Source organism: Maniola hyperantus, chromosome 18 (assembly GCF_902806685.2).
Source record: "Maniola hyperantus chromosome 18, iAphHyp1.2, whole genome shotgun sequence".
NCBI classification, from domain to species: Eukaryota; Metazoa; Arthropoda; class Insecta; order Lepidoptera; family Nymphalidae; genus Maniola; species Maniola hyperantus.
Genome location: NC_048553.1, coordinates 5174312 through 5201897, shown reverse-complemented (window position 1 = coordinate 5201897; position 27586 = coordinate 5174312). Strand labels below are relative to the sequence as shown.

At 36.9% G+C, this 27586-nt stretch overlaps 3 protein-coding genes across 5 annotated transcripts; 1 reads left to right on the top strand and 2 right to left on the bottom strand.

The window, feature by feature from the left end:
* Positions 1-1319: 1319 nt before the first annotated feature.
* Positions 1320-11636, top strand: LOC117990411 (luciferin 4-monooxygenase). Of its 2 annotated transcripts, none has more exons than XM_034977846.2 (9): positions 1320-1723; positions 2249-2456; positions 3504-3822; positions 4350-4533; positions 4933-5078; positions 5921-6047; positions 7324-7551; positions 7969-8139; positions 8615-11636. In XM_034977846.2, the coding sequence occupies exons 1-9, from the start codon at positions 1604-1606 to the stop codon at positions 8741-8743; spliced, it is 1632 nt and encodes a 543-aa protein (XP_034833737.1). In that variant the 5' UTR covers positions 1320-1603; the 3' UTR covers positions 8744-11636. The 2 variants fall into 2 exon arrangements, with proteins under 2 accessions (XP_034833737.1, XP_069360821.1); XM_069504720.1 differs by lacking the exon at positions 1320-1723 and adding an exon at positions 1920-2154.
* On the bottom strand, positions 9396-12907 carry LOC117990416 (3'(2'),5'-bisphosphate nucleotidase 1). Of its 2 annotated transcripts, XM_034977853.2 has the most exons (6): positions 12696-12907; positions 12450-12569; positions 12027-12171; positions 11700-11804; positions 11023-11309; positions 9396-9881 (listed from the first exon to the last, which is right to left on the bottom strand). In XM_034977853.2, the coding sequence occupies exons 1-6, from the start codon at positions 12813-12815 to the stop codon at positions 9618-9620; spliced, it is 1041 nt and encodes a 346-aa protein (XP_034833744.1). In that variant the 5' UTR covers positions 12816-12907; the 3' UTR covers positions 9396-9617. The 2 variants fall into 2 exon arrangements, with proteins under 2 accessions (XP_034833744.1, XP_069360822.1); XM_069504721.1 differs by lacking the exon at positions 11700-11804 and having other exon boundaries at positions 12696-12906.
* A 992-nt stretch (positions 12908-13899) lies between these two features.
* Positions 13900-24773, bottom strand: LOC117990409 (protein suppressor of hairy wing-like). Its single transcript, XM_034977845.2, has 10 exons — positions 24414-24773; positions 24042-24326; positions 23604-23754; positions 22847-22953; positions 20514-20701; positions 19770-19900; positions 19154-19362; positions 18851-19012; positions 17917-18054; positions 13900-16904 (listed from the first exon to the last, which is right to left on the bottom strand). Exons 1-10 carry the CDS (start codon positions 24609-24611, stop codon positions 16683-16685), a joined length of 1791 nt encoding a protein of 596 aa, XP_034833736.1. The 5' UTR covers positions 24612-24773; the 3' UTR covers positions 13900-16682.
* Positions 24774-27586: the final 2813 nt, after the last annotated feature.

Below are 27586 nucleotides of genomic sequence, written 5' to 3'. Positions count from 1 at the left end.
TTTTTTGTCTTAATTGATTCATAGTAGAACGTAAGTAAGTAATTAAGTAAATTATTCGATAATATTTTCAAGGAAAATTATCAATTTTCCAAATTTGCCCTGCGTCCATCCGTCTATTAGGGACCCCCGGGAGTTCATCCATTAGGGATAATTGGATCGACGATCTAACAATGTCATTGCTTGTTGTAATACCTAGGCACCTAAAGTAGGAACTGTTTTGATTCCACAGTAATCAATCATGCTAGTAAGACGTATGCAGTCGTATGCATCGTCGTACATTGCTATTAATGTACCTAAGTAAAATAGTTTCACAAATGCCAGCTGCAGTTTTTTGGGTTATCTAGTAAACATAACATTCCTATTTTCATTGGGCTTTGAAATCGGTATGTTACTTGCCAGTGGGACAGGAGTGGAGAAGGCGGGTAGAGAGTAGAGACAGAGAGTCGCGATGGGTGCAACGGATCGACGTGATTGTTCTGCATGGATATAGTTAAAGACCTGGGAGAATGGAGAGTGGCATAACTATTATTCCGGAAAATCAAATGATATGTTTAAAAACCTACATCTGTCATCCACGCGGACGAAGTCGCGGGCATCAGCTAGTATCATAATATTTTATACGAGTAGAATAGGTATGGTTACCCTACTTAGAAAGAGATGTCATTACCCTGTTGGACTTCTTTTTTGGAACGTTTTTAGACTTCCTTACCTCAAAAGGAAAAACGGAACCCTTATAGGATCACTTTGTTGTCTGTCTGTCTGTCTGTCGGTATGCCAAGAAACCTACAGCAACAGGATACTTCCCGTTGACCTAGAATCATGGAATTTGGCAGGTAGGTAGGTCTTAGACATTCGGGGAAAAATCTGAAAACTGTGAATTTGTGGTTAGGTACATCACACAAAAAAAAATATTAATATTGCGGTCATGAACTAATAATTAGTATTTTCAATTTTCGAAGTGAGATAACTAACATATCAAGTGGGGTATCAATCATATGAAAGGGCTTCACCTGTGCATTCTAAATAGAGTTTTATTTGTTTTTAACCGACTTCAAAAAAGGATTATAGCATGCATTATAGTTTTTGAATTTTCGTGCAAAATGTCGAAAAAAATACGACTGTAGTACGCAACCCTCGTTGCGCTAGTCTGACTCACACTTGGCCGGTTTTTTTGTGAAAGATGCTCAATTCGACTTTAACCAAGGCTTTAACAGATCCGTGGGAAAAAACCATAAAAAACATATTCGTCTGCAGACCATAGACGAATCACGAAGTTGTCAAAGTCAAAAAAATATATTATAGTTTGTGGTCGGCAGGGCAGCGGTGGCCATGTACTCTGTGGCGGTGGCAGTGGTGCAATCAATTTTAAAATTGGATAATTTTTTTCTATTTTGTAAATGAAAAACACTCAATTATCTATCATTAAGTATTACTGCATAACGCGATTACCTTATCGACCACGTTAATGCTAGATAATCGGTACGGTACCCTAATGACAAGACAAGTTGATAATATAATTGATAACCTAACCTCTAGGACACAGACTGCGGAATTTTAAAAAAATATTTATTACTAAGGAAAAAGAAACATTTTATAAATTAAAATGGCATTTATACATAATAATGTAGTGAGTGGTCCTGAGGAAAGATCAATTCCTGCTCATTTGTCATACGGTCAATTTGTATTTGATAAATTAAAAAGTGGCGGTAATAAAACAGCACAAGTAAGTGTAGTAGTTGTTATCTTAAGATTTACACCTATTTAAAAAATATGTGCAAACATCTACGTATAGTATAGTATAATAGTACCACAGTGCTACTACTATAATTTACTACTAAAATTAAAGCAATAGGTATATTTTCTGTAGAATTATTTCTGTTAGGTCTACAGTTATATCTTTATAAGCAGTAATAGAAAAGGTTAAGAGATGGGGGATTCGAGATTTGATCCAGTGTGTACTTAACTTTTCAAAGTTTTAAGCAAGTACAAATCAGTTGCTCTGAGAATGAACATTGACTCTGACATTGTGAGGAAACCTGCCTACTAGTTCTACTTAATGTTCTCAAGTGTGTGTAGTCTGCCAATCTATACTTGGCCAGCGTGGTGGACTATGGCTAGAACTCTTCTCATTCTGAGAGGAGACCTGTGCTCAGAGTGAGTTTGATGGGTTGGTGATGATGACATTATCTCCTTTAAGGCTAATTATATAAATATGTAAGAAAAAGGTGACACACTCTGTTGTTTTCAGATATGTGCAGAAACAGATGAATCTGTGACATATATGAGCATACTGCAAAGCAGTGTTAATCTGGCTGTGGCTTTACAAGCACTTGGATTGAAGAAGGGTGATGTGGTAGCTCTTAGTAGTGAAAACCGGTTCGAATTCACTGTTGCATCCCTTGCTATTATATACTGTGGTGGAGTGTTATCTACCCTCAATGTTACTTATTCTCCTGGTGAGGGATATTCATTTTATAACTAACACTGTCCTTTCTTCAAATCCATTCTAACAAACTAATGGGAATCATCACAAAATAAGAATTAAACCAGTAATAGTGAACTGTTGTACAGTTTCAGCATATTAAATTGAGTCCAGTTATACCAAAGATGTATCAAGCAACAAATCAAAATATGAGTTAATGATCCCAAACTAGAAAATCAACCCAAGATCTATACTCTCTCTGTGTTGTATAATTGATTTCTGAGGCTCATGAGTCATGACCCCTTTCCATCCATACTATATAATATTATAAATGCGAAAGTGTGTCTGTCTGTCCGTCTGTCTGTCTGTCTGTCTGTCTGTCTGTCCGTCTGTCTGTCTGTCTGTCTGTCTGCTAGCCTTTCACAGCCCATCTGTTCAACTGATTATGACAAAATTTGGTACAGCGATAGCTTGCATCCCGGGGAAGGACATAGGCTATTTTTTATCCCGGAAAATCAAAGAGTCCCACGGGATTTTAAAAACCTAAATCCATGCGAACGAAGTCGCTGGCATCATCTAGTTATTTATATAATGATAGTTTTCTGGAGATAATACTGCAGTTTTTTTTTTTTTTTTTTTTTCCACACAAACAGAAAAAACACAATATTGGTTTCTTCGTGCTCGTAAGCGCTTGGCGGCTTGTCTGAGCACTGCACATTCCTCAGTGGAGTTCCAGATCCTTATGCACAATCTATACTGAGGACATAAGTATCCAGGAATTAACCCACACAAATATGCCTAAAAGTTAATCAGCTGTAAACATCATTTTCTTGAAATCAAATCAATGCAATGTTGCTTGATACATTTTGGTATAACTGGTCCAAATCAATATGTATGTGGACTTTTTCTATTTGCTTTTATTTAAAAGTATTTGACATATAAATAATATCTATCTCGGCTGTACTCACGTGTCTAGCCCGACTAGTTTCGAACCCATCCGGGGTTCTTTTTCAAGATGTTTTTTATAATGGAAATCACTCACGGTAGTTTAAACGTTAAAATATTTGACATATAATTTCAGGTGAGATCACACATATTTTAAGTATAACGAAGCCTAAATTTATCTTTACTTCGCCCATCACCGCTCAAAACATTTATGACTGCAGTAAAGATCTACAGCATGTAGAAAAACTTATATTATTTGGAGAGTATGATATAGTGCCTGGTGTATTCTACAATGACCTAGTGAAGATCCAAGTGGACGTAGATGACTTTACGTTAGTAGATGTGAATGGGGCGGAGGATGTTGTTGCTGTGATGTGTTCATCCGGCACTACAGGACTGCCTAAAGGTGTTATGCTGACACATGTGAACTTTCTGACACTATCTGTGCATATGAAGTAAGTACTGTATTTTAATATGACATTAATGTAAATAGGATAGAATTCATCATTATTGTCAACCGATGGACATTTACTGCTGGACATAGGCCTCTTGTAGGGGTACACTCCTTTGTCTTGCGCTGCCTGAATCACGCGGTAGTGGGGTCTAGCAACACTGCTCTTTCCGGTGCAAGGTCACTATTCGAGCACCGTGGGACATCAATAGAATTGGGTAGTTCTAATAATAAAATGAAATATGTATTAAATTAAATATGAGCATCCACAATTAGCAATAACTATACATGGTAAATGTAGAAAAGAATGTACTATAACCTAGAACTAAAATATACACATAGGATATTTGTGCACTCATCCGTATTCTGTTCGTATTTGTGTTTTTTATGTAAGCAAAAACACGGCGAACCGTTTTTTTTCTAATTTATATCAGGATTATAATTGCATAAAATATAATTAAATAAATGCACGAAGGAATGGATTATTTTTGTTACTTTTTCACACACACACACAATTTTTTTTCTGTGCAGGTATTATTTAGATACATCTCAGCAGCGACACAAACATAACGTGACCAATGCGTTATCTCTGATACCTTGGTTCCATGCATATGGATTCATAACAACATTGGCTATCATGTGCATGCATATCGAGATCGTGTTTTTGGTTCGCTTTGAGGAGCAACAGTTTTTGGAAACTATACAGAAGTATAAGGTGACTATAGTTCGCGCCACGAAACTTGGAAATTCAACACGCTTAAAGGATGGTAGGAAGGAATAATTATTACGTGACTATTATTTTCGATGATGATGACAACTTGGCATCTTTGAGTGCGATGTCGCCTGGTGATAAGTGATGATGATGCAGTCTTAGATGAAAGCAAGTCAATCTGGAAGGGGCATGATAGTTATTTCTATGCAGCATCGCACTCGGACGCTAAATCGTTTGGTATCCTTGCCGGCAGGGTAGTAACTCAAACTAGCTACAGCTGCACTTTGAAGTTCCTAATTGCCCCTGCTGGGAATTGAACCGGGACCTCCTACTTATAGGACCACAGACATCACCATTGCGCCGGGGAAGTCATCTAAAAGTTGACCGAGTCCGCTGTTGCAGATCAATATGATGACAATCGTACCGCCTCTGGCCGTGTTCCTGGCCAAGCACCCGCTGGTCCCCCGGTACGACCTCACGTCGCTCAACGAGGTGTGGTGCGGCGCCGCGCCCCTCTCCAAGGAGATACAGGCTGCCGTCTCTCAGAGGTAATTCCCTGTAAAACGGATAATTTTAAGTGCAATTGAAATCGCGATAATAGTTGTTAAATCTAACTATTGAACAAAAAATTGTAACAGTAAGGCTAAAGCCCCATTAGTACGTTGCGCTGCGTTGCGTCGTCGCAGCGTCGTCGCTGCGTCATTTTTCATATATTTTTTATAACATGCCCCACTAGACCGTTGCGTCCTCGCGCGCGATGTTTCAACGGATCGACGGACAAGAGACGAAGCGGGAGGGAGGGTGATGCGCTGCGTTGTCGAAGCGCCGCTGCGACGACGGACAGTGATCCATTACCAGAGGAGGAAGCTAGACGAGCGTAACGACATTTTTTAACATCATGAGTGAACAGGAGATTGATATTGATTTTCTCATATCTTTGGTTCACGAAAGACAAGAAATCCATTGCGAAGGCTGAACTGAGACGCAGACAGTGTTGCTGCGACGCTCTTGCGCTGCGACATCGTGCGTCGTCGCAACGCAGGGTGGCATACAATGCGCTGTTCCGTTACGACGACGCGACGCAACGCACTAATGGGGCCTCTCTAAGAGCTCTACCTCATTAGTGCGTTGCGGTGCGTCGTCGTAGCGGCGACGCTGCGTAGTTTTCCATATATTTTAAATGCCATGCCACATTATTCATTTTTTTTTTCATTAAAGCGTTGCGTCGTCGTGCGGGTATGGCATACAATGCGTTGATCCATCGCGACGCACTGATGCGGCATCGCCCTAAGAAGAAAAAGATAAAAACTGGATAAGGAAGCACATATTTCTAAATCTTCTTTGAAAAGGGTGTAGTTTATAGTTGTACATAGTTGTAAATTTGTTGCAGAGCTGGTATAGGCCACATCCGACAAGGCTACGGGCTGACGGAGGTGACGATGGCGTGCTGCGTCGACCTCACGGGCGGCGGCAAGCAGGGCTCCTGCGGCACGCCCGCGCCCGGCATGAAAATAAAAGTATATAACATCGACTAAGACGCCTTACGCACGGTCGACTAGTCGCCCGCAACTCGGTTAACGGCGACCGAGAATCTGTAATTTATATGGAAATCATCGTGTGTATGCGCACGGAGTCATAATCATAATCATAATCATAATCATAATCATTTATTTATTTTGCTCAGATATGGTAGGTACATGTATATTATTTACATGGGGTCTTAAAAGTTAGGTAATCAGTTACATATCCTGCCAAACATGGCGTGCAAAATTATTTCTAAATTATCTAATTTCATTAATATCGCGGCAACTTTGTAAATACCGGCAAATACACAGGGCAATATGATACATAATATATGATTTCGTACTTGTCACTTGTCTGACTGTCTGTCTATCTGTCTGTCAAGGGAATCAAAACTTATACTGTACTTCCCGTTGACCTAGAATCATGAACTTGAGCAGTCCTCTTCATCCACACTCTGGGCTGGTTTCCGCACTTAAACGTCTCCGTGTCTCGTCTGTTGTGCGTGCAATGTTTTATAGCACAAGTATCTTTTTTATTATTATTCAGATACAAGTTAGCCTTTGACTGCAATCTCATCTGGTGGTAAGTGATGATGCAATCTAATATGGATGCGGGCTAACCTGGAAGAGGTATGGCAGTTTTTATTAAACCCATACCCCTTTGGTTTCTACACGGCATCGTACCGGAACGCTAAATCGCTTGGTGGTACCGCTTTGGGTTGTAACTAGCCACGGCTGAAGCCTCCCCGAAGAAAGGATCTAAAGGAAAACATCCGACACCGTGGATTTCACGTACATCACAAAAAAAGTGTTATTGGTTGTACCATGGTACGCAATCCTTCGTCTGAGAGTCCGACCCGCAGTTTACAGTAGTAATATGGAAATAATATGATGTCAACAAGTAGGTACCTACCTACCTAAGTAGGCCTGCGTACTTGCGTAACGATAAACGACTTCAAGGCCGAGTTCATTAAGGCTAAAGTGCAAGTTGAAATGACTAGCTGAGGCCGCGACTATACGGCCGCGTGGATATAAGTTTTCAAAAACCCCTTGGGAACGAACACTTTGATGTTCGGGACTCCGGTATAAAAAGTAGCCTATGCAGTCAGCCTCCAGGTCTTCAACCCATACCCATGCAAAAAATTACGTCGATCCGTTGCGAGTCAACAAACAAACACACTAGGTAACAATTTTATAATTTGAATAGTGATATGTATTGATAGAGAGAAAGATACATATACTTCGTCTGTCATAATAATTATTCTTCCAGGTTTTAGATATAGAAACAGGCAAGAAACTTGGTCCCTACGAGGAAGGGGAGCTATGGATCAAGTCGCCGCTGCGAATGAAAGGCTACCTGGGCGACCGCGAGGCTGGTGACGCGCTGCTCGACGCCGAAGGTTACCTGCAGACCGGTGACGTGGGCTGCTATGACGAAGACGGATTCTTCTACATCGTCGACCGCCTGAAGGAACTAATCAAATATAAGGGATTTCAGGTACGAGTTAGGGTTTGGCATTTTACTATTGGAACGATTTAGGTACACTGGTCTGTCAGATTCTGGCTGAACTTCATATTATCGCTATTAGCTCAAGTCAAAGGTCCTGACTCGATTTACGGCAGAGGCAAATTTTGATGATTCAAAAGCACCTGTAAAAGTATATTCGATTAAAACCCTATTCTATTATATTCTTTAAAAGCGATATAGCGTTCCGGTACGATGCTGTGTAGAAACAGATAAAAGTTATGGATTTCATAAAAATACCTCTTGCAGCTTATCCCGCTTCCATTTAAATGTCACTTCTATTTTATCCTGCATCATAACGACATGTCACAACGATCGCAGCCAAGCGCTAACTTATGACGAATTTAAGAAAAAAAAGGTATCTAATATATGAGCGCGGCTTGTGGGCAGGTGGCGCCCGCGGAGCTGGAGGCGCTGCTGCTGCGGCTGAGCGGCGTGGCTGACTGCGGCGTGGTGGGGCGCAGCGACGAGCTCGCCGGCGAGCTGCCCGTCGCCTTCGTCGTGCCGCAGCCGGGCGCCAGTCTTAGCGCGCAGGAGATACAGACCTACATCGCATCCAAGGTTAGACGAGCCTCCCGTCCGTTTTATTCACTCTTCTGAAGTTTGAAATGTTTCCCGCTAAACATTTTGTTTTTCTATAACTTGGGTATATTCTTGCAGTGCAATATTAACTATTTGATCAGCTATTTAGCCTACAGGAATCGATAAAAAACCTTTTGAAGATTATAAAATAGCATTAAAAATTATTGAAACCATTTATCATAAGCATCTTAATCATGGTTTTAATAATTAGTTATTATTTAAATATCCTGTACCTATCTATGTTTGTACTCATACTCGAGCATTACATGCTTACTACTATATTATCTATCTATCTATCTACGTAACTATCAAAAAAGCTTAGATAAATACATAAAATTATCTTATCTCTGTAGTAACTAACTCAAACGTCATATTATTAAGTATCTGCAACATCATGCTTACAAGATATGCGATTATTTTTACGTTATGAATTATGATATTTTAAATTTTACAGGTTTCACCTGCTAAACATTTGCGAGGCGGTGTCATCTTTGTTGAAGAAATACCAAAGAATCCTTCGGGTAAGATTTTGAGGAAGGAACTAAGAAAAATGTTAGACCCCAAAGTTAAAAGTAAATTGTAAAGAAAAAGTGAAACCCCCAGTACAAACTATAATTAAATATTTCTATTTTAAGCTTTAATAACTTTCATTAGTAGGTATTATAAAAAACTGGTCAAATGCGTGTCAGATTACGTTTATGGTAGGGTCCCCTAGTTATGCTAGTTGCTAAAATCTTTGACTTTCACTCAACTGTCTAAGAAACTACATAATGATTTTATATTTCCTATTCAATGAGATATTACTAGAGTGGGTAAACCAAAATTTTTTAGCTCTCGAATTTATTATGAATGAAGTCGGTTAAAAACTCAGGAACTCAGTTTTTAACCGACTTCATTCATAATTAAATACTTACATGCATCTGTGTAGCAGTAACGGATTTCTGTTGCAAAATTTTAATTTTAGGTTTAGTTTATTTTTAAACTGGCTGTGACAGACAGATAAAGGGACTGGACGAAACTATAAGGATTTCTTGTTTTATTCGGGAACCCTAAAAAGACATTATGATTCTTACTTTGTACCTGTTTGACTAAGCGTAAAATTTACAAAATAAAATTAGTTTTAAAGCATTGATGTATTATTATGGCTTAGTTACTTTATGCTTAACACAATTTGATGCTCATAATATTATGTAATAATCATTAAAAAACCTTGGGAAGAATAAAAACGAATTAAATTCATTTGATCATTATATTTAACAAAAATCAGTTTTTACATTAATATCAATATGAAAAAACATTCATTAATAAATCTATAAATACTAAAACTGATACTAAAAAAATAAATTATTTATTTGTAATATATAATATAAATATATATAATTACTTCAGTTTTATTTGCAGCCAGCAATAATCTCTATATGTATCAGTATATTATATTAAATTAATAATTTACATATTTACTGTTTAGCTAGTTTCTCTTTTAATTCCTGAGGAATTCTATTTAGTGCATAAGCATGGAGATCGTCATTGACGGCAGCTAGCACTCCTGTTTTGTTGGGCCTTGTTTCTGAAGCTCCATATTTATAATAATTTCCTAGAATGTCCGTAAGCTTGCCACCCGCTGCATTTAGAATAGCTTCTGGTGCGCAAGTGTCCCACTTTTTACAGCCCGGACTAGCGAACACGTAAACAGATGCTACTCCTTCCAGTAACTGTAAAACCTACAATGAAATTATGTTAAGTAAAATCTGCATTCCAATTATACAAATTTTTTTTCTTCATTAATGTTATAATATAACTGTGCCTATTAAGTTTTAAACAAATCGCTAATTTTGAAAGGCGTAAAATATTCTGCTATTCTAGTTCTAAAATACCTACATAAAACAGTTTTTGAATTAGCCAAAAACTGAGAATTTTCAAAAAATTCCCATGTTTTTTTATGGTAACCCAATAACTCAAAAAACAACTTTTAAAAGGTAACTACATTTTAGAAATACTATTGCTATTCTTTCCCACAAGCGATGAAAATTGTGAAAAGGATACCACTAATTTGTGCCAAAAGCTGTGGTAGCCTAGTGGTTAGAACGTCCACCTTCCAATCGGAGGTCGGGAGTTCGATCCCGGGCACGCACCTCTAACTTTTCGGAGTTATGTGCGTTTTTAAGTAATTAAAATATCACTTGCTTTAATGGTGAAGGAAAACATCGTGAGGAAACCTGCATGCCTGAGAGTTCTCCATTATGTTCTCAAACGTGTGTGAAGTCTGCCAATCTGCACTTGGCCAGCGTGGTAGACTATGGCCAAACCCCTTCTCACTGTGAGTGGAGACCTGTGCTCTGTAGTGAGCCAGCAATGGGTTGATCATGATGATGATGATGATGATAGCACTAATTTTAGATCAGCCAAATGGAGGTTTTCTAGGTGGAGACTAAATAAAGGTAGAATTTGAGGCATACGGATACGGAAGTTCTGCCATATACCTGCAAAATGTTGACCATAATAGCCAGTTAAAGTTCTAAATACTGCTGTGTAAATCAAAAACACTGTATCTTAGAAAAACCGTTTTGAGAAAACTGTCTTAAGGTTTTTTTATTTGGGTTGATTTTGGGTTGACACTGTAACTCAAGTTATAGTGTATTGGGTTTACACGGCAGAATAGTAAAAGTCAAAATAGTTTGGTCAACATGGTTTGTTCAACTACACTTTTAGAATATCAATTTGGGAAATAAAAACTAAGTAAATAGAAGTAGATCTTTGAATAAATACTATTTGGATACTTGAAACTAACACTATGAGGGTTCTAAACACACCCTGATCTGAAGAAGAAACCCACAACAACCTCAGCCATCCAAAAATAAATACCTTGTAGCCAGCACCACCAACTCTCAGTATTTGAGTTGCATTCATGACTTGCAATGCTTTTTCTACGATTGGGTTGGAGTGACTCCTTGTAGTTGTGATAACAAGCGAGTCGGGTGGTGGAGCAGGAGTGTACCCCCCCACTCCAACCTCCTGCAGACCCCATATAGTTCTCCCAATCTTTTTCTCTCCATCGACCAAAGTTTTAAAATAGGGCTGATGTATGACACCAGCAACCGGTTTTTCATTAACTGATATTCCAATTAAAACTGTTACATGTTCAAGGAAACCTGGAACAATATATTGTTTTGATTAATATAATGTAAAAGGATGTAATTTTATGCAGCATGCATATTATATTACAAACTGATACTAGTGAACTTACTAAAGGTGTGAGAAAACTGCATTTAAATTTAACTGTACATACTCTTGCAGACTTTTATTTCTATTATTTTGTTTGACATTAAACAAAAAGATTTTCCTTTATGAATAGACATTTAAAAAGCCACCTGTGATGCATGCACCAAATATTGTATAACAATAAATTAGTGTTCTTATTCATTTTACTATTATAATGATTTTGTTAAAATAAAATGTTTTAATACAATTAAAAAGGTGATTGTTATATTATTTAAACCCAAACAACTACCTACATACACTACATCAAATTTTGCATTTACCATAGTGTGACTGTAGTAAACTTAAATACCACTTGATACTTATAAGTGGATGAGTCAAATACATTTTCCATCTTTCCCACGGATCTCTCTTCAACATAAGGGCACCTAAAATATTTTAGAAGCACACTTACAAGTGTGTAATCATAATTTAAATATATTGTGAATCTATAAATTGTTGTGATTCCACACACAGCATATTTAAAAAAAAATTAAGTAGTTATGCAGAAAATGTAACTTAAAAGCAGACATAATAGGTAATAAAAATTATATTAGAAAGATGATCATTAAAAATTTGAAGAGAATGTATAGATATAATATTCAATAAACCTTGAGTATATTCTGAGGTTCCATCTAGAGGATCAACCCATATGACGATGTCCTCTTCTTTAACGTTTTGTAGAAACGAGGGACACTCTATAGACAATATTTCCTTGTCAACATCTGCCACAAGCCATTCACTTGAGACTTCACCCTGAAAGTAATTGTTTTGCTAACATTTCATTGTTCAGTTTTCATTGTTCATTTAATTGGAACTACAAATTTAACATTAGAAGGTCAATGGATACAAAAGCAGTGCTTTTGTTACAATAATAAAATATAATGATATCAGGATTCAGGATATAAAGTTAATATTAAACATTTTAGAACATTATCATTTAATAAACATTTGACTTTGTCATGGGAGGCACTAATACCTCGCCATGTATGACTAAGTCATATATTTATAGGACACAGTAAAAAGTTTCATACCTCATCTTCTGGACTGTCCTCTTCACCAATAATGTTAACTTTAGGGTACTGAGCAGAGAGAGATGCTATGATGCATCTCTGTGCTGACCTATCTGCTTCAGTCTGATAATCATCTTTACCCTGAAATCTCTTTAACATTAATACTTTTTAAGAACAACACCGCATAGAACGCGGTGCATTCAATGATATTCATAGGATATTTAAAATTAAAATATTTTTGGGGGAAAACTGAACAAGTTAAATAACCTTTTCAATTATACCAAGCTCTCCCTTACTCATAACATCTCTCACTATTTTCCCAGCTCTGCCGGCAACGGATACCGAAGAAGCCAAAAGTCTTACAATCAGTGGCACAGTGGTGGACATTTTTATTAAAAATAACACTTGATTGCAGAGAAAAATAAAATACCTAAGACCTACTTACTCTCACTCTCTTTCTAAAGTAGGTACCTACTAAGTTCTTATCAGTAATCACACACACAGACTACAGTGATCACACAGCAGGGCGATTGTCTAAAACCTGCATCAATCATTATTACAATCTCAATTGTTTTGATTGGCTGAATTTGTGCGATTCTTCTTGCAACAATGAATTGTGGCCAATAGTGAGCGAGCATTAACCAATCAGAGATGATTGCGATCGTGACATTGTAGCTGTCAAACAACCGCGGTAGGGCCACAGGTAGTGATTATATACTCTTTGGTAATCACTAATCACAGACATATAATATAGGTATATATATGATTCTAATTCTTAATTATTTTTTAAACTTTTTGTACGGTTCTGGGTTCTAGCTTTTTTGAGCCTATCTCGCTTAGTAAATGATTTTTTTTAAATTTGCTTTCTCATTCACACTAAAAAGAGAGCACAGATAAAGTTACTAGTGTGAACAGAGACGCAGCTAACCTACGTTTTGTTCCTTATCGTGTAACTGGTTTGTTTCAAGAATACATGCAAGAAATGCAACTTTAGTTGCAAAACAAACTTTGAGAATTCGTGGCGTAATTGTATTTCTCATTCGTTATTTACTTGTTTTCACATAAAAAACGTTTAATACAAATATTGCTGATCGGTTAATACAAATATTGACTACTAAACAATGGTAATAATTGTCGTGTTATTCATCGTTACGTCGTGCTACAAATATATATAATCAGTCTAATTTTGATAAACCTGAAATCCTGAAAACTACCATCGTACCTTATCCTTAAATGTTTTTGGTCCAGTTCAGAACATAATTACCTCGTTATCTGTCTAGTCCCTAGTACTTGTCAAGACTAATCCCAATCTCAGTGGATCTAAGTTCGACTTGAGATCCTGTCAATAATATATGTACCTATGCTAACCGGCAACTACTGATCAAGATAAAACTAATAAGCCCAAACATGATACCACATAATATTTAGAAATTCAAGACATAATAAAATGTTAAAATAATAAGACTTGAAATCCACAAAAGTGTTTTATTGTCAATATTAACTACATATATTATAATACCAAAAAACTAAAAAAATCTGATAATATTAAACTGTATATTTTTTAAATATTCATTAAGGCTATGATAAAATAAACAGAAAAATAAAAATAAAATTACTAACTACGATTGTAAAAGTCAGATTACGGGAAATGGACATAGATATAAACTAATACTATTTATAATACGCTAGATATGCGACTGACATCTAATCGATGGCGATGGACGTGTTTTGAAGCAACTTGACTATCGCCATTTTGGCGCTAATAGCAGCAGTGAGAGTCATGACGTGAGCGTACTCCACTAAATGCTAGTCATGAGACAGATTTCCCGATACGCTCGGTGGGGCGCTTCGAATCGGCACAATTAATAACTGTCACTTTGTATGGCACGCCATATCTAGTGTACTATGTAAATAATATTAAATATCTATGGAAATATAACATTTAACAAGGATTTATGCTATAACATGTCATATTAACTAACAATCTTGAAATATTTTATAACTTTTAAAACTTACACAATACATAATATATTCTATCCACGGAAAGAAATTAGTATAGGTCTCTCTCTGTTATGAATCCCACAGACTAAAATCTCAATGGGCGTTGCCGTTAACCATTATGAGCCACCAACAAACCACAAACACGTTTTCAAAAACATTCGACATTCATCTGGAAAATGTTTTCAAAAAACATTCGAAATTCAATTCGAAAACAGTTTCGTTTGTGATTGGTTGGTGGTTAACCCTGTTGAGATTTTCGTCTCTGTCATTTGTACGGGGTTATGTCACAGAGAGAGTTCCTTTCGTGGATAGAGTATAGGATAGACCAACTATCATAATTTTTTATAAACATTCTCGCTAAAAGGCACCCTAATGTAAATTCACTTTCTATTATTAAAAAACAGAATTTTTCATTATCCTCAATCTACCATATAAATAACAAAGAAGAACAAAATATGTGGTCAAAGCTTTGCATGATATGATTAAACTTAGTCCCAACTAGAACTGAGACAATTTATATTTACGACGTTTCGTCAACAAAAGATTTCCTTTGGCAGGGTTGGTTTTTAGGACTCAAGCATGATTTGCTATTCTATGGAGCCAATATAAGTATGCTTAAAATATGATAAATGTAAAAGTTTGGATGTTTGTTATCCTTCACGCCACAATGGCACAACCGATCCAAATGACCCATCGAAATCGAGATAACTTATACCCTCAAATAGTTCCTAAGAAGTTTTTAAAAGACTAAATTTACGCGGCCGAAGTCCCGGGCATCACCTAGTAATTTTATTACTTCAGCATCCTTGATTTATTCTAAAATGATACCAAACTTGGCATAGTAGCTTAACTGGTGTATTATAGGTATAGTCTGCAGCAGGTTGAGATGGCAATCGGGGTATGAGGGGTGGGGACACCCGTACACCAGCGCCCGCTCTTACCGCGTACCTATCTCGACCTGTCGCGTACTATAGGTATCAAGACATAGAGATACATCAACTGTCTCGATTGAGTTGGTGGCTTTTTAAATCCATCCTTGGTTTCTAAGGAGTTAAGGATCACTCCTGCCAAAGAAAATCTTTTATACATAAAACGTCATAATTAGCATTTTATTTCCGTGTACGGACGCAATTATTATCAGTTATCATTATCACTAACATAATAATATACCTAAACCACATTATTTCACGATCTTAGAAATAGATTCACCAATACTAAATAAAATTAATGTACATAATATTCTCCCGAAGACTGTATATTTAGTTGACCTGACGATTAAAATATATCCCTTACTTACTAATGTAATGCAACGGTTAATTATCAGTTACCATTATCACTTATATAATAATAAACCTAAACCACATTATTTTACGATCCTAGAAAAAAGTTCACCAATACGATATAAAACAATATACATAATATTCACCAGTATGTAGGTATATTTAATTGATTTCATGATTCAAATAATATTTCTTACTGACTAATGTGCTATAGAAATAGTACGTGCGGGGTGATTCGCTAACTCAGTTTCTAACACTAAATGATAGCCACCAAGCTTATTTGACATTTATTTTTAATCCATTGAAAATTTTCTACGAAAAATCTCAGTAAGCCAGCAATATAGAATCAACCAATGTTTGTTTTAAAAAACCAATTTCAAATGACCTCGATGGCTATCATTCATTGTTAGACGCTGAGTTAGCGAATCACCCCACAGGCCAGGCTCACTTGATCATGATCATGTGACCCAAGATATGTACCTACGATCCCCTTTGATCTCATATTAAGCGAAAGAGTAAAGTGTTTACGGATAGAAAGGCTAGTTTGCTATACTTTAAAATGCAGTGCTGTGCTGAATTGCACTTTATTGTGTAGTAGCAAGAGTCGCTATTTGTTTAAACGTCTTTGCGGAGTCAACCTTCTGTACCAAAGGTACTGCAGTAGCCGGCGGGAAATATTGTACATCAACCTTTAGAAATAGGTTTCGGCTTCGTAGAGCGTTATCTCTGTCACTCGTACCCATAAGACTATCTCTTTCTAAAGGTCGATGTACAATATTTATTTGCCGCATACTGTACATATTATTATTCTGGGCTGTGGAGCAGTAGCCTAGTGGATAAAATGTCGGCCTCCTAAACAGGAGGTCTGGGAATCGATTCCAGGCAATCACCTCAAACTTTACTGCGTGGTCTATGGCCAAATCCTTCTCATTGTGAGAGGAGACTCGTGCTCAGTAGTTGGCCGTTGATAATGCTAGCTCTCCGGCGCAGCCTCGTCGTCGCTGTCGGACACTTGCTGCAGGATGTGCTTGATGATCTGGTCGATGGTGTGCGTGTCCATCATGCGCGCTATGTTCTTGTCTTCGATGACGTAGAGGAACAGATGCTTGGCGTTCTCGCGCAGACGCTGCACGAGGGTCCACTTGTCGCGGTCGGCGGCGCGCGCTCCGCAGTTCTCGATCACTTTCTCGAGGACCTACAATTGATTATGTATAATGTGTACTTAAATAATCTCTATCTCCGGAAAGAAGTAAGTACAGCACTCTGTTACGTCATCCCATACAAATGATAGAGACAAAAATATCAGTGGGCGTTAACCATTTTGATACACCGACCAATCACACTCATGTTTTCAAAAAACATTCGAAATTCAATTCAAAAATATTTTCAAAAAACATTCGAATAATTAGAAAACATAATTTCGTTTGTGATTGGTTGTTGACTTAAATGGTTAGCGTCCACTGAGATTTTTGCCTCTATCATTTGTATGGGATTATGTAACAGAGAGAGCGCTATACTAACTTCTTTACGCGCTTAGAGTATACATGATCAATAGAAGGTGAATAATTTGAATGCCTTGTACAAAGTTTTATCAAAAACCAGACAAAAGCGAGTTCCACTCGCATAGAGAATATACCGTACGATAAATATCTAAGTTTCTAATTAATTATCTAATTTAGCGTGTTATTTGAAGACTTCTTATATGTTTTCTTGTAATATATAAGTAAAGAAAGACTTTCTGCATTTTTTTAAATTTCATAGGCTCAGTAGTTTTGGAGGTAAAAATCTTTACTTGAAAGTGTCCAGTTTAAGAAATTAGTCAAAATAATGAGTAATTTGTGAGTAGCTCACATCAAACTCATTATTTTGACTAATTTCTTAAACTGGACAGTTTCAAGTAAAGATTTTTATATAAACCTGTGAAGATGAGGTTGCTAGGGGCGAAATTTGAATGCCATAAGTCTACTTTGACGCATTACTTTACAAATTGTGAAAAACCAAATTAAATTTGAATTTCGCGGGCAGACCCCTGTCTTGGGCCTTAATAGGTCTCGTAGATTCGGTGAAATTTGGCTGATACAGACAAACACAAGTGATACTATAGGCCCTGTTTTTCATTCGAACATACTGAACCCTTAAAAGCTACATTGTCCCCGACATTCATAAATAAATATTCAATATTTGTTATAAATTAGTTAGTGACGTACCACATCAATAGACTCATCGGGCCATCCAAAGCATTCAAGCATTTCCTTGTCAATAAGTTGCGACAAAAGCTTCTTCAGATTTTTGGCCAGTTCTTCTTCAGACATTAACGGAGAATCTTCTTCCTCTTCCTTTGCTTCCTAGAAAAAGAAAACCAATAAACCAAGTTCTAACTATAAAATACTGATTTACAGATTTAGGTACTGATTAAATTATTATTAAAATATTCGTTTATTGTTTATTTTCTATGTGGACCTCATTTGTTTCTCAGTATTACAATGATCACTCGGAGAGGAGACACGTGCTCTACAGTAAGCCGGCGATGGGTCAACCAATATCCACTGCTGTCTCTTGTAGGGACTTCCACACTGTCCACCTAGTGGGGTATCTACCAATGCTGCGCTTCCCGGTGCGAGGTTACCATTTGAGCACCTTGGGACCCCAACCCAACGTCTATCGGTTTTTCGAACTATGAGCCCTGCCCATTGCCACTTTAACTTCGCCACCCGCTGAGTTATGTCGGTTACTCTGGTCCTCCTACGGATCTCTTCATTTATGAATTGATCACGTAGAGTAACTCTATGCACAGCTCTCTCCATTTCTCGCTGAGTGACTGAGCTTTTTTATGAGGCCCATAGCGACTACACATACAAATAGTGGACATAGTGTTATTGTGAATAGTTTAGACCAATTACATCTCAAGAAACTATCGTTAACGGTTGGATCAAGGGCAGGATACAGCAGGCAGTACTTCTTGAGACACATTGAGAGGAGGTTCCTCATACTGAAGGCTTGATCACCGGTAGCTTAGGTCCTACCTCGCTGCTTTGGCCGGCCGGTTGGGCCGGTTTGTTTATTCGTCACCTGTAGGGATGAATTGGCAGTGTGGATCCCCATTAAAATGATATTATGGCATTAATTAGGCATTACACTAACCTCTTTGGCAGCCTCGAGCTCTGACGGCGAGAGCTCCTGCAGGCCGCCGTACAACACGCCCTCGGTACAGCCGCTGAGGATGCGCTCCGACTCTGCGTCCAACACGTTCAGGATGGACTCGATCTCAGACTTGCTCACGCGCTCCACGCCCACCACGTTGCCCTGCAGGGCAAAATACACACGCTTTACAAAGAGCACAATGCAACTGAAAGCTTATGTACCTATAACCTAACTGTGCTTCTGCAGCCTAAAGTCTGCCTAGATTCTTGCCACCAGTGGAACATGAAGTCACGCAGTACATACCAAGACGCGGCGCACGTGCTGCAGGCGCTCGAGGAACACCTGCGGATGCGACTTGCGCACGTGGCGGATGAGGTGTTCGCCGCGCACGTAGGCGCGCGCCGTCACGCAGTACATGCAGCGGCGTGGCTTCTCCAGCGTGTGCGTCGACAGATGCCGACGCATGTTCGCTTCGTTGTTGAAGCTCTTTTTGCATAACTCACACTCGTACGCTGCCACAAAAAATAACATCATTGTTAGGCAGCAAAATACAATTGTTGGAGACAAGGTTTAATCTATTCGATGAAAATATCTGTTATGTACAATACAGTCTACTAGATGTGGACGTGGTACCTATGCACGATGATGAAAGGGTATCTATCATAATTCATAACTACTGTAGTTATGAAAAGCTTAACAAAACAGGTAAACAGAACAAATAGTAATTAGTAACTTATGTGTGCAATTTTTTTTGAATAGTAGGTATACATCATAAAAGATATCTATAGAATCTCTGTAACAATTATTTTAAAAGTTTACAAGTTATTTTCTTTAGTTAAAAAAAAATAAAAAATAAAGGAGAGGCAAATATCATCATAAATATAAAATTAACCTAATAAGTTATTAAAAAGGAACTTACGTTTATAATGTTTTTTTATATGGTCTTCAAGACTTTCTAAGCCCTTGAACTCCTTTTTATAAAACGGGCACTTCTCAAATGGGCACGACATCATTTTTTCACCCTTGTGTTTGCTTTGATGAATTAGCAGTCTGTAAATTGATTAGCGACATTAGCTACGAAGCCAGGCAGGAGGCTGCCGGAGCAATAGTGCGCGTGGACTCAATGTTACAGTTCAAAGATAACAATGTTGTAGGACCTACATAGTACATCCTACAACATTGTTACCTATACACAGAAGCCGGGATGGCATTTCATATCCTAGACGTGCGTATTAGAAACGAGGAAGCGAATCGCTGCGTACTTTCCTGGAATGTCAAATATAGGATCCAATTGAAATAAAGTTGACGTCACGAAAAAAAGACCTCTGATTTGAAATTGTGTAGTGGAATGATTTATCGATTTATTTGTATCGCAGGCGTGAGTGGTTTCCCGCGCCTATCCCCTTCATTGACATCCAGATCTCATTTACCTGGAACAACTCTGTCGTCCAATATCTAAAAAACGGTTAAAGGCAAAAAAAAATACCAAAAAAAGTTTGATACGTAACTAAAAACCTTGGTCCTACATAGCATTATTTTTAAGAAACATTTTTTGAAAATTCCTACGCTTTTTGGAGGCCACTCAAAACTACTTTATACCGCTTTTAAGATATAGGACGGCAGAAGTGGAGGTGTTAGAGGTGGGTACGTGTTGATATCATACTTGGGCTCGGTCTTAAAGGAGGCGCCGCAGACGGCGCAGCAGTGGCCGGCGTGCGCCACCATGTGGCGCTGCAGCTGCACCTTCTGTATGTAGGAGCGCTCGCACAGTGGGCACTTGTGCGGCTTGTCGGGCACGTGCGTGAGCACGTGGCGCCGCATCACTTCGATGGTGTACGTGGTGTAGCCGCACTGTACACGAGGGTATAATGCGTTCAAATGACAGGAAAAACAATAACTCTTCAATCAGTCAAATGCCACTTGACAATTATTTTAATCAATCAATCAATCATTTTATTGCAAATTTGGGTTACATACAGTGGTCTAAACTTTTAGACCATGACTCCTTTAAATCGTGTTTGGCAGATGTTTGGACCCTACGAATTACGATTATTCTGGCTGCTTCCAAAAACTGTTGAAATAGTTCCCTGAGTATATTATTATAAAAATGAAGCCTCCGAAAACCGGCCACGAAATTTACTCTGCAAGTATCAAAGCGTAGGTATGTACGTCCGGCCCGATTCTGTTTACGTGGTATCAGGTTTAAGTCATGTTGCGTCTCTGTTTGCTACACTACATACGTGGTTCTCGTGCAGCGAGAAATTGTATTTATCTACAACTCTTTGTTAACGTGTTATTCTCATTTTGAAATTTGCTTCACGATTTTAGGTACCATAAATGCCTGCTTGTAACAATACATGTTATTCTTGCTATTCTTCTATCTATCTTTTAAATATTATCATTCTAATCATTTACTTGAAGGTGACTGCAAGAAATCCGTAACTTACCAAAATGTTGATTCCCCATTTAGCAGCTTTTTAATTGAGAAGATAAACATAAGTTTTTCTCTTTAATGGCACAAATTAATGACATGAATAATATTATCAGAGTAGGGTTGCATGGTTACATTGCTTGTGTATTGCATATTTACATTATTGAAACATATTTTTTTTAAAAAAAAGAGCAACTACTGAGTTTCTTGCCTGCTCTTAGAATCTGCTTTGCGAACAGGTGGTAGAGTCTTGACATATTTATCATAATTCATAAGTAAGTAGCACATGCAATCCTAAATTAAATAAATAAATACATTTCATTTCATTCAACTAGCGACATAGTCATAACCCAACAACATTGTAGATTCAGGTTAATATAGGTTTAATAAATCCTGTGGGAACGCTATGATTTGGAGTGTAATAATGATCCTATCCTTAATATCTTCCATCAATCTGTGTCAATTTTCGTCACTTGAGATTGCACCATAAAAAGGTTAAAGCAACACACACTTTTGTATTTATAATATTAGTATGGAATGGATTAGTATAAGTATGTATATGTTCCGTGTTCCTGGGCATCACGTTAGACGCAAAGCTTCAATGGAACGCCCATATATCAACACTTGCTGGTAAACTCAGCTCTGGTGCTTATGCTGTTAGAAGGATTCAACAGGTAACTGACGTGGAAACTGCAAAAATTGTGTATTTTGCCTATTTCCACAGTTTTATGTCTTACGGAATCTTGCTGTGGGGTAAAGGGGCAGATATTGGGAAAATTTTCGTATTACAAAAAAGGGCAATACGTGCAATTCATAATTTAAAACCGCGCGATTCCCTATGAGAGATATTTAAGGAAATAGGTATTCTTACAGTAGCTTCCCAATATATTTACAATAATATAATTTTTGTACGACAAAACATTCACAGTTACAAAAAAATCAGTGATCTCCACGATAGGCAAACTAGAAACAAAAATAAGCTAGCTACTCCTGCGCTCCGCCTCTGGAAGGTGGGAAAGTCATTTGTGGGAATGAGTGTAATATTTTATAATAAAATTCCACAAACAATTTAAGACTTGCCTTTACACAAGTTTAAAAGATGTGTTAAAAGTATGACCCCTAAAAAAAGCATATTATACAGTCGAAGACTATGTAAATGATAAAAAAGCTTGGATTTGACTCGCTCCAGCAATGCACGGGGCTGCAATGGCTTATATAGTGTGGTATAATAACATTGTAAATTGTAAAATTAAAATTAAAAAGAGCAACCGCCGAGTTTCTTGCTGGTTCTTCTCGGTAGGAACGCCATTCCGAACCAGTGGTAAATTAAAACTACCCGACGATTCGAAAGCGCTTGTAAAAAGTCTACTTGAATAAATATTGGGGAGAAAAAAGAGAGAGTGAGTGAGGAAGGGAGAGAGAGAGAGGGGAAGGAAGAGGGAGGGAGAGGGCCAGAGATTAGATTGCTAAATACTTTAAAATAATCAGCTTAAATGAATAATTACTAGCATAGGAAGGACATATTTTCATTTTGCCCACAAGAATGTAATGTTACCTTAACTTACCACATCACATGCATATTTCTTCTCACCGTGTATCTCCAAATGTTTGGTCATAGCTGCCCGAGAGCCTGTCACTTTTCCACAGTGATCACATTCAAGATGATGATTCTCTAAAGAAAGAGCAATTTATTATAATAATGTATTTTGTACCCAATACCAAGGATATCAATACAAAATGGAGAAGAAATGGAAATGTTTGGTGTTGGTGAAATAGAAATATTTTTTATTCAAATAACTTTTTACAAGTACTTCCAACTCCAAGCATAGCTCTCTCTATCGCCTGCTAAGACTTTGGTCATGCACAACAGACGGAAACGTTTAAGTGTGGAAACCAGCCCAGAGCAAAGAAGACTTTGGTCTTCAAGCACTGAGGAATTTTGGACAAGAAGACATGTTAAAGCTTCCTGAGCGCTGCCCAGCCAAGTTGGTTTCGGCGGCTGACCTCTTTCTTGAAATTGGACCTACCCAACTGTGTGTACTAGGTATATACTTGTAAGTAGTACCCATAACATTTACTGTATTTACTATTAATAATCTAAAAATATAAAAGAAAAAGGTGACTGACTGACTGATCTATCAATGCACAGCTCAAACTACTGGACGGATTGGGCTGAAATTTTTCATGCAGATAGCTATTATGACTTAGGCATCCACTAAGAAAGGATTTTTGAAAATTCAACACCAAGGGGGTTGAAATAGGGGTTTTAAATTTGTATAGTCACGAGCGTAAGCTAGTTTATATTATAAAGCTTAATCTTACTCATATGTAACCTCTGTGTATGAAGAATCAACTTGGAAAAGTTTCTAGTGTGATATTCACAATGTTTACAGGTATAACTGTACTTGGCTATATGCTGCAATCGTAGATGTACCATCAGGTTATCTTTCCTTGTGAATACAGCATCACAAATCTGCAAGTGTAATTTTAAATAATAAATGCCAAAATTTTAAATATTATTATAATGCATACTAATATTATAAAAGTGGGAGTATCTGTCTGCTAACTTTTGACGAGCAGTAAAATCAGTTTTATAATGAAATTAATAGAGATAGCTTACATTCCAGGGTTCAAAGAGTTCCCATAGGATTTTTAAAAACTTAAGTCAACAGTGACAAAGTCGGGGGGCATCATCTAGTTATGAATATGAATAAAAATAAGTCAACTTGAATCTTTTAATATTATTAAATAGGTACTTACTTCACACGGGAATGAATTAATAGTGTTGCCATCGCAACCTTTCTGCAACTTATGCCTGGAGACATGTGAACGTCTAACAAATGATGTACCACAATGCTCGCATTCAAATATCTCTCTCTGGTGAATCAGTGCTACATGTTGGGACAGCACTTCACTGTCTGGGCAAACAACATTGCACTGTTGGCATTTGATACTCCCTGGAGACTTTGAATGTTCATTTTTAAGATGCTTTTTAAAGTTTATCTTTAGTTTAAACTTTTTATTGCACTCAGTGCAATTATAGCTCTGAAAAAAGGCTATATAGGTTAACTTACAATAAAATAGATGCAAAGTTAAGGAAACCATGAACAATAATTATGAAACTGGTCATACCTTATCTTGATAATCCTTACCATGCAATTGCGACTGTTCGCAAAATTGCAGGTGTTGTTTAAAGGCCTTGGCAGATTCATAAGATTTCTTGCAAAAAACACACGCTTCGGAATCATCTTCATTAGTTTTATATTTCGTTTTGTTTTTAATGCCTGGTGGCCGTCCTCGCCGTCCCAGTCTTTTAAGTTTGGGAGGCATTATAGCAGTTAACACATTTACAATTTCAGAATACTCCTTTTTTAGAGATTTAGTTTAATTTTGCAAGGAACTCACAATTATATTGATATTACTTTCACTCAGGCGCAGTATTACGATGTGGATTGTGGATAAAAAAAACAATGTTTTCATTTTGCTGACATGGCTTATGGCCACAGAGTACATTGAATATATGCTTATGGCTTTGATTAGTTATGTTGGCATTATTGCATTTCTGTCAGTCATTCCGAGTTGATATCAAACAAAGAACAAAGCATTATAGCCAGCCACAGATATATATTATACACATATTATACATGGATATATAGAAATAGAGGCACCGCAGACGGTAAAGCATGTTTGTCAAATTTTATGTGTTTGACAAACATGCTTTGTGCTTGGCCGTCTGCATTCGTTTTTAATAATAATAATAAAATGTTATTTTATTTCAGGCAAATTGTACCCATATCAACCCATATTATTACAGAGGTCAAATATAAAATAAAATTAAAATTTAGATTCTAAGCATGTCTCAAATCAAGCATGTTTCAAAGAGTATATTATATATACTCTTTGAAACATGCTTGACCGTTTGCGGGGCCTATTACATCAAGAATTATTAGCTACCTTATTCCTTTCTTATTTCTTTGTATACATCCGCATATTGCTAAATTGCGCTGGAACAATCTCATTAATTTTGAAATGACGACATTTTAACGTCAGCCGAAATAAAAATTTATACCATCAGCTCTGAGCATCAGCATGGCATCAGATCGAAGCAGTCATTATTCTGAGGCTCGAAGAGAGCTCGAAACTTCAGTCTAGTGCTGACGTCACTAAAATGGGGCCACGCGCATTAGCAATTTGCGTGTGTTTGTTTGTTAGTTTGTTGGTTTGTCCTTCAATCACGTCGCAACAGACCAACGGATCAACGTGATTTTTTGCATAGGTATAGTTAATGACCTGTAGAGTGACATAGGTTACTTTTTATCCCGGGTAATCAAAGAGTTCCCACGGGGTTTTTAAAAAACCTAATTCCACGCGTAGGGAGTCGTGGGCATCAGCTAGTATTATTTAAGTAATCATACGTCATATTGGCATAGATAAATAAATGGTCTGTGGGATCCTCACAACAAGTGCGATCTGTGACGCATTAAAACACAGATATGTTATTGGGCTGTGCTCACAGATTTATTTCTGGTCGGTGATCACAGACCACAGATCACAGACAGACAAAAGTCAAGCAAGTGATCGAATATTTTCAGGAAGTTATAAACAAAATACTTTTAATGAATCATAATTCTATATAGGCTTTACATTGATTGTTACTAATTAGTTGTTGTAAAATTCAAATTTTAGTAAAAGATACAATGGGCAGCTTAGATAGAGGAGTTCTAACGGGATTCATATGCCGATTGTGCTCTGAAATGCATCGTGTTGTTCTTCACATTTATGGTGAAGAAGGCATACGCTTGTGTATCTCAGAAAAAATTAATAGATATCTTTCAATAAACGTAAGTATTTCTTTGGTGTTCATATTGTTCAATTTTAACATCGACAGTTTATTTGATAAGACCTGTTTTTTAGGTGTCTCGTTCAGACCCACTTCCGAAAACTATTTGCAAAAACTGCTTGGAACGTTTGGAAAATCAACATAGACTGGTGATGCGTATAGAGCAAGCTGCAAATATGCTTAAAGGTCAAAGACGCGCCCGTGTTGGTCGTGGGTGCTATGTTAGTATGTGTGATAACTCCAATAGCCCACCACATCCCCCTTTACCTAAATAAATGACAATACGTGTCTTATTGTTTATTCAACATGTAGTACTAGTTCTTATTAAGTTAGCAGGTATATAAAACCGAACTAAGATTAACAAAATGATGAAAACAATGGAGTAAAAATCTCCATATCAAAGTTTAAAATGTTGAAGTTTTAAGTGAGCTTTCACTATTTCCACTGTCTATTGTTGGACTACAAGTAGATCTAAGTTTAGCTTAACTTATTTACCCTATTAGAAAAACTGATTAAAAATTTGTAATGACTTGTAAATATTGTGAAAGATAGATAGATGTATGTTACAATTTATACTAAAATATAATTGTTCTTTGTTTAGAAAGGTGTATCTGGTATCTTATTTTTTTGTCAATATTGGTATTTTAAATTTTGCTAATGTTTCAAAATTATTGCTGAGATTTCATTTTTGTAGATTTATGTGCATTCCTAAAGTACTCAAGATGTTTCTTCCATACATGTCTCTAAATCATCCGGTTTAAGCTGTTGTGTGTCAGGCAGCCACAGTACTATTTTATATGTATTGCCAAACTGATGTGAACAATTTCACTTTTATAATCACAAAATATACTTTTAAGGTCCTACCTAAAAATAGATACCTACATTGTTTTAGCAGATAGACTGCTTACTAATATTATAAGATTGACTGGTCAAGTGTGTTATTGTGTAGAAACATGCATAAGAAACGGTTCTGTACTGCGAAAGTTGACTTGTAAACCAGAAACAAGAATTATTGAAATCAAAGTTGTCTTTACTGTAAATTTTTCTGTTTAGGATACATTAATAATTTGTGAGTATACAAAACTCTGCTGTTAATTTATAACTTAGTTGTAATTTTTCATTATTAAGGTTTATAACTAATTATGATCTTGGTCGTTTTATTGTCTAGTTATTATAGCTATATTTAATAAGTACATATATTTAAAATAAACACTAAATAGACATAAATAATCTGTATTCATTATTAAATTGAGCTCCCTAACCATAACCTAACTATTAGTGTGCCAAGTTGCATTTAAATCATTCAATTACTTCACTTAAAGATTAGCGTCATTGTCATTAGTCAAAATCATATTTATTTTACTATAGTTTAAGCAAAGTGCCCTTAAATTAAATGTTGAATTTTTGGTGTTACTGAAAAAGTCTCTAAAAAATTTAAATCGAATTAAAAAAATTTGAAATGAGT

Excerpts from the sequence above, each read along its gene's own strand:
- LOC117990416 (XM_034977853.2), bottom strand. The coding sequence starts at position 12,815 with ATGTCCACCACTGTGCCACTGATTGTAAGACTTTTGGCTTCTTCGGTA. Across the intron at positions 11,310-11,699 it reads TTTACTACAGTCACACTATG|GTTTCCTTGAACATGTAACA; the intron begins GTAAATGCAAAA and ends ATATTGTTCCAG. Across the intron at positions 9,882-11,022 it reads TTGGTGGTGCTGGCTACAAG|GTTTTACAGTTACTGGAAGG; the intron begins GTATTTATTTTT and ends ATTTCATTGTAG.
- LOC117990409 (XM_034977845.2), bottom strand. The coding sequence starts at position 24,611 with ATGCCTCCCAAACTTAAAAGACTGGGACGGCGAGGACGGCCACCAGGC. Across the intron at positions 24,327-24,413 it reads GTAAGGATTATCAAGATAAG|AGCTATAATTGCACTGAGTG; the intron begins GTATGACCAGTT and ends GCCTTTTTTCAG. Across the intron at positions 16,905-17,916 it reads CCGATGAGTCTATTGATGTG|GTCCTCGAGAAAGTGATCGA; the intron begins GTACGTCACTAA and ends AATCAATTGTAG.
- LOC117990411 (XM_034977846.2), top strand. The coding sequence starts at position 1,604 with ATGGCATTTATACATAATAATGTAGTGAGTGGTCCTGAGGAAAGATCA. Across the intron at positions 7,552-7,968 it reads TCAAATATAAGGGATTTCAG|GTGGCGCCCGCGGAGCTGGA; the intron begins GTACGAGTTAGG and ends GCTTGTGGGCAG. Across the intron at positions 8,140-8,614 it reads AGACCTACATCGCATCCAAG|GTTTCACCTGCTAAACATTT; the intron begins GTTAGACGAGCC and ends TAAATTTTACAG.